This window comes from Mustela erminea, chromosome 10 (genome assembly GCF_009829155.1).
Source record: "Mustela erminea isolate mMusErm1 chromosome 10, mMusErm1.Pri, whole genome shotgun sequence".
NCBI classification, from domain to species: Eukaryota; Metazoa; Chordata; class Mammalia; order Carnivora; family Mustelidae; genus Mustela; species Mustela erminea.
Window position 1 is genome coordinate 53942053 of NC_045623.1, and position 6671 is coordinate 53948723.

The following is a 6671-nucleotide window of genomic DNA, read 5'->3' on the forward strand; positions in this document are numbered from 1 at the left end:
CTATGACCTCATGTTTATTCCATACCTCTTTAAAGGCCCTGTCTCCACATATAGTCACATTCTGAGGTACTAGGAATTAGGAGTTCAACAAATGAATTTTGGAAGGATATAATTCAGTCCATAACATTAAGATTTCACTCCAAATGCCTAGGTTTTATCGTGTCCACCCTCTGGCAGTTGCCTGGTACTTGGTATCTAGAGGTACTTTGGAGGTAGGTGGGGAATGGCTCACCCCATGCCTGGTATAAACCACGTAAATGCCTGAAAGTGACTAAGAAGTGGCTGGATCCGGGCCACTATGCCCCAACCCCTGGAAGGGGTCACAAAAACCAAGCCATCCTGAGGCACACCTATTTTCCAGCTGAGGGTTCCATGGGGAACACAAGGGCTGCTGTACTGGGCTAAACCACCCACACACAGTGGAGCAGGGAGGACCTGGATTGGTGTGTACCAGGAGAGTCTTTGTGGATGCTATAATGAGCACTTAGTACCTATCAGAAGCTGCAGTGGTTATTTATATTCTTTGAAAAAAGTTTTTTGAAGATTTTTAAGAACCTGCTCTCCACTTTAAAAAATGGTATATATATTTTTGTGTGTGAGAGAGAGAGCCGGAGCAGGGTGGGAGGGGTAAAGGGAGAGGAAGAAGCAGACTTCCCACTGAGCAAGGCGCCCAATGAGGGAACTCCATCCTGCCACCCTGGGATCATGACCTGAGCCCCAGGCAGAGCCTGAGCCACCCAGGCGCCCCCTATTGTCCAATTTATTTTCAACACCCAAAGTGTAGGAGGGACATAACCTTAGAGTCAACCGTAGTCCTGTCCATGGAAATAGTTTAGCTTTACAAATACTCTACTCTCCTTGTATTTTTTAATTCTGCCACGAACCAGGCTGGACTCTATTCCAGAGAGTTACCGTTTGAACTTAGTTTTGAAGGTGAATAGGAGGGAGGTCAGTATGGGACTAGAGAAAATTCCACAGGAAAGAATGAAGTCAAGGGTGTTATAAAAAGAACATCAGCTTTGGAGGTAGACGTAGATGGTTGGGAATCCTGGCTCCAGTGTGCACTGAGTCTGACCTAAAGAAATATGAACTCGTGGTGCCGGAGCTTTCTGGCTCCCAGGTCTGGGTAATACGGTGTTCATTCGCCTTGGTGGTTGTGAAGACAGAATTAGTAAGCCCCATAACGTTCTAAGACTGCTGGTCTCCAGATTCTGTGAAACAATCTTGGAGTTAACCGTAGCACATTTTCTTTCCTTTACTCCAGTAGCCACAGACACACAAGGGATCATCATTAAAATGTGGCCAGTCTTAGGGAGCTGTGGTAATTGCTGTCTCATTATAGCATAGTTTATAAAGCTTTCCGTGTCTCCGGGACGTGTTCCAGCCAGTTAGAATCAAGCAGCAAGCAGCTACCTACCTATAGATGCCATATCATAAATAGGGATCCACTGATAGTCCTCGGTGAGTCAATCCAATGCCAGAGATTAGTCCCATTTCACAACTGTTAGACAGAAACAAGCCCTCGTCTCCTTGTTAATTAGCTGAGAGCAGCTGACACCATAAGCAGGGAAAGAGACTGATTGCAAACCGAAGAATTCTTGTCTTTACCTTTCTTAATTTTTTCCCCATTTATTCTTCCCTTCTTCCCTAAACAAGAAACATAATGCATTTTTGGAAAGGGTTTTGTGGATTTTTGGTTTTTGGTTTTGTTTTGTTTTGTTTCTTTTTTCTTTTTCTTTTTTTCTTTTGTCTTAGAAAAGACTTGGAGCATGTTTGTGCACTGAGTAGCAGGAGCCAAGAGTGAGGGAGAGTCACAGATGGAGCAAGACCTTGGCAGAAGTAGGGGTTGATGGAATTGGGAAAGAAATGGAGGGATTCCCACTCCTGCCATGTTACTGCCGTATTCCCACATTCACTCCCTAAGGGGGATGCGGGTGGGGGGAGCTGGCCTTCAAGGTACAATCAAACCACACATGAATGAATCATAGATTTGTCCAGCCAGGGTCCCATTGGTCTGGGTCCTCATCCCAGCTCTGCTGGGAGCAACCCGGTTCACATCAGAGAACTTAATTGCCTATTTGAGCCTCAGTGTCTTCCTGTCTTACAAAGAAACACAAGGCTTGCTGACCTGCTCCTAGTGCATAGGGTAAATACTCATAAGTAACAGCTCTCTTTACTACCCAGACGCTGATATTGTGTGCGTTAAATTCTCTTTCATCAAACACGGAAGCAGAGTTAACATGCTGCACATCTCATCCAGATCATGCATGTATATGTTTGTGACCGGACACATTGTATGTGGACTCCTCTTCTGCGGGCAGTCTTGCTGGCTGGTAGGAACTGGATTGTTTACAAAGAGTCAGCGTAGCCTAAAGGTTCGACAGCCTGGGTTCCTGAGCCTATTGGTCTGGTTTGAATCCCACCTCAGTTTCCCAGCCTGGCCTTGGGCAAGTTACTTAACCTCTCTGTGCCTCATCTGTTTTCTCATCACTAGAATGGAAATGATGAGGGTAGCAATTCTGTCAAAGCACTAGTATGAGGATTAAATATGTTAGTATTTGTAGAGTGTTTAGAACAGTGTCAGCACACGAGAAAGACCTCTCTGTGTGCTTATTAAAGTAATTTGGTTCAAGTGGTATGTAGGATCATACACATTTTTTAGGACATGCCAATGAGAATCGCATTTTAAGCTTAAAGAATTAGCATCTTGGGTTCAAAACTTGAGTAGAATTACATTCTAGTGTCTATTTTTAAATAGTCCTCAGTGAAAGAGATTCTTTAGGTAAACTCTTGGAGGTGCTAATGGCTTTATTGGGGTGGTCAGGACTGTCTTTGGAATTTTAATGACTCATGCAGACATCCTCTTCCTGACTGTGGCTTTGAAGTTTTGATGGCTCACCCAGATATGCAAATCCAGAACTAGCTTTGACCCAGAAATTTGAGTCCTAGGCATTGTGCTTAGACTGAGGAGTGGGCTAGAAGTTGCAACCCTGAGAATGCAAGCTGGTGGCCTGGGAAGACTTGCTTGTTGTACAAGTAATGGTTCAGTGTGGCCTCTGGGGGCTCTGCGGAAGGCTTCTGCAGGCTCTGCACCCCATTGGTCTCTGTGCTGGCCCAAGGGAAGATAAAGCTGGATGTGCTGGAGGCTGGCCTGAGAGCCCCTTTATTACTTGCTCTGCCCCCAGTTCTGTGGATCAGACCCTTGGGCAAATGGCCCTAAACACCATTAGCAGTCCTTTGCATCAGCTCATGACCCAGCTGCTGAAAGAGGGGAGTCTCTCAGGTAGAAAGCCGCAGACCAGCATTTACTAAGACTGATGCTGCCGCACAGCTGCCGAGAAACAGGTCTAAGTGAAAAACTAATACCACGTGGCACATGTGAGGAGCACCAGCCTCGCAGCCTGCGGGACCAGGGTGTGGGGTGACTCCTGGGTTCTGAGGCCTGCAGATGTGTTGAGGCCCAGCAGTTCTTAGACTAGTGACAAGACATTAGCTGTACGCATAGGACTGAAGCTTTCTTCTAAGTTTCAACCCCAATTGAAAAGTGCACTTATTTATTTAATTCTGTGCTTTGAACTGGGACAAATTTTAGTCCTAGAAAATATGTGTACACAGTAGAAACATAAAGCTATAAATATATAAAAAGCATATATCGTAATAAAATAAAATATAACATATAATAAAAATAGACATAGAACATATACAAATCACAGACCTAACCCTGACCTTTCATTCTCCAGCACCTCTTTCTGCAAATCTGCATGTCCGTGCGCATCCCACCCAGACGCGGTCTGAGAACAGTTAGGTCCTGATGTTTCCCATTTTTCCTTTGCCAGTTACATGTTCATTTAGTTTGCCTCATGGCCGGTAGGGGGCTTTAATTTACAGAAACATATTTTTTCTTGCTAGTGGAGAAAAGACTACATCATTCTGTTTTAGCAGAGGAATATGTCTGTCCCTGATGAGGAGTCGAAGACCACAGGTGTTGTGTACAGAATTCCAGGGGCAGCAGAAAATTTTGAGCACATTTCTAGGACTTTTTTTTTCCAGGAGGAGAAAACCCCTAAACGTTTCTAAACCCAGTCTGTTAGTAAATATAGGCAGGTCTTGTTTGCGGGTGGCGTAGCTGCTTTGTAAATTCCTCACAGCAAGTGTGTCCGTGCCTCACTCCCCATCCCTGGGGAGGCGTGTTGTGCTGGTTTAGCCTGCGGCGGCCTTGGAGTCAGACTTTCCTTCCCTGGCCTAGTTCCCCGGCTCTGTTGTGTGTCTGCCTCTCCACCTGGGGCAGTGTCCTTACTTCCCTCCCTGTTTCCTCATCTCTAAAGCTGCTGGGATCCCAGCGCCCACCTGGGGTGGCTCTTGGGAGGATTAACTACGATTACATATAAAGCCTGGAGAATGGCGTCTGGTACAAAGTAAGCTCTCATTAAATGTTAATAATGACTACACATGATAGAAGCAGTATGCTGACTCATCTATCATTAATATCTCCTCCCTGAGAGACAGGAATGCTCCCAAAGTACCTCAGAGCCCGAGTGAAGGGGGTGCACGTTGGCCCAGGTGTTTGTGCCCTGGGGGTCTCTGGAAGCTCGGGATGTGGAAGAGGGCTGGAGTTGGGGCAGCTGTTACGGCGGCGAATGCCAGCTTCTTCCTCCTCACACACATCTCACACCAAAAACCTCTTTCAGGTGATCTGGGCGTCCACAGTGGGGAGGAACTACAGCTCACCACCACCATCACTCATGTGGACGGACCCACCGAGATCTACAAGCTGACCCGCAAGGAGGCCCAGGAGTAAGAGGCTACAGCATCCGGCTGGGACGGTCCCGCATCTGGGCCCCTCTAGCTAGAGCAGGGAGCGTGCCCCAGAGAGCTCAGGCGCAGAGGAAAGCTCCAGGCTTCTGGCTGTGGTTTCCCGGACCAGCGGCAGAGACGTTCGTCCGTTCGCCTTCCTACTGTAGCTCTCGGAGGACAGTTCCCGCGGCCACTAATGCGTTGTGTATGATAACAAAGCCTCTGATATGACACATTTTCTGTGATCATTGTTAATTAGTGACATAGTAACATCTGTAGCAGGTGGTTAGTAAACCTCATGTGTTGGGGGTGTTCTCCTTGGGGGATGGTTTGGGCCAGATGGGGTCTATATGGAGTGGAATATTTGACTCTCTTTCCTGTTTTAGATTCTAAGATAGATTTTAACATCTTTGCAGGCCAGGATAGGCTGGTGTCATAGTCTTCTCAAACCTAATCTGTGACCACTTGTTGTCTGTTGGGGTTTTTTTTTTTCTATTTATATCACCAACTAGCCTATTGAGTTAATATTTAAGTTGTCAATAGATGTGTGTCCCTATTTTTTATGGCATAATATAAAATAACTGAATTTCATGAGACGGTCTATTACGCCAGGGGCATTTCAGCTTTGAAACCAAATCTGTATATCCAGTACTAACCAGTCTGTTGGATGTGGGTTTTAAAAAATGTTTGCTAAACTACCCGAGTAGGATTTATTGTATTAAATGGCCTTTGGGTCTGAAAAGCTTTTTTAACCTCTTGCTTAAAATGTGTTTTCTTTTGATAAGATGCTTCCAACAGCCTCCAAAAGTGTAGATCTGATCATTTAAATAAACCTGTATGTATGTGCCCTCACGGATACGCACACGTCGTCCTCGGCCTCCACCACCGCTCATGCCCGCGGGATCTTTTCCCTGCTGAGTCTGGGGGTGGGGGAGAACCGGCTGGGAAAGCAGCTTTATGAAAAGTTAAAATATTTTGCCACCAAATCGGAGTGTTTGGGGGGTGGTATCAGTTTCTGGAGATAGGGTCATACTTTCTGTGCTAGGCTGGCAACAAGCGCTCACATGTGTGGCCCCAAGGGTGGGGAAGAAAAGTTAGAGGATGTACAGCCGGACATCTGCACCCCAACCCCCTTATTCCCACTTCCCGAGTAGCCTGTTTCATTGCATTTTAACTCTGTCATCTGAGAGGCCACGTGGCACAGCAGAGAGAGAGGATACCGGATCGGGCGTTCCAAGGCACGGTTTCCTGTCATCATTCACAAGATGACCTTGTTGAAACCCCCTGACCTAGCTGTTCTCTCACCTACAGACTGGCATTCATAACCTTTCATCACTTCACGGGGGTGCCCTGCCAATTAAATGAGTTAGAGTATATGGAAATGTTCTTACGCTCTAAGCCATATAAACGTGCTCTTCCTGGAGTCGAGAAACCATTTTGTGAGTGTTTTTCGCACACACGTGCCTGCAGGTCTGGGGCGCATGCCATGGAATTTACCCACTCCGCAGCCTCCATCCTTTCTCGTCCCCGATTTTGGCTAAAGCCACACTCAGCCGTGACGGAAAGACACACACACTTTGGCTTTGGCGCTTCTCCCGGGCCTTTTCCTATCCTGGTAAACACGTGATGTATGCAATCAGACACATTCGACATCTTTTCTGATCAGCCACTGTGGTGCCAGGAGATCCATGTAGCCTGTGCCTTGCCATCGGGACGGGAGGACGAATGTGAATGTGTCTAGTGAACTCCTGTCCCAAAGGATGGAGGGAGAGTCTCTCCTAAGGAGATAGGAAAGGCTTCAAGTTGGCCTTGAAGAAGTGAGATTTTACCAAGGCCGCGGGGCAGAAAGGAAACACAGTCCAAAAATCATAGGGGAA

The 6671-nt window shown here is 46.6% G+C and overlaps 1 protein-coding gene across 1 annotated transcript in view; it reads left to right on the forward strand.

Annotated features, from left to right (window-relative positions):
• Positions 1-5646, forward strand: part of WLS (Wnt ligand secretion mediator) — a 101728-nt gene extending 96082 nt beyond the window's left edge. The window contains exon 12 of the mRNA XM_032361507.1: positions 4689-5646. Within this exon, the coding sequence (XP_032217398.1) occupies positions 4689-4798 (110 nt within the window). The 3' untranslated portion in view covers positions 4799-5646. The remainder of the gene's footprint in view (positions 1-4688) is intronic.
• The last annotated feature ends 1025 nt before the right edge of the window (positions 5647-6671 follow it).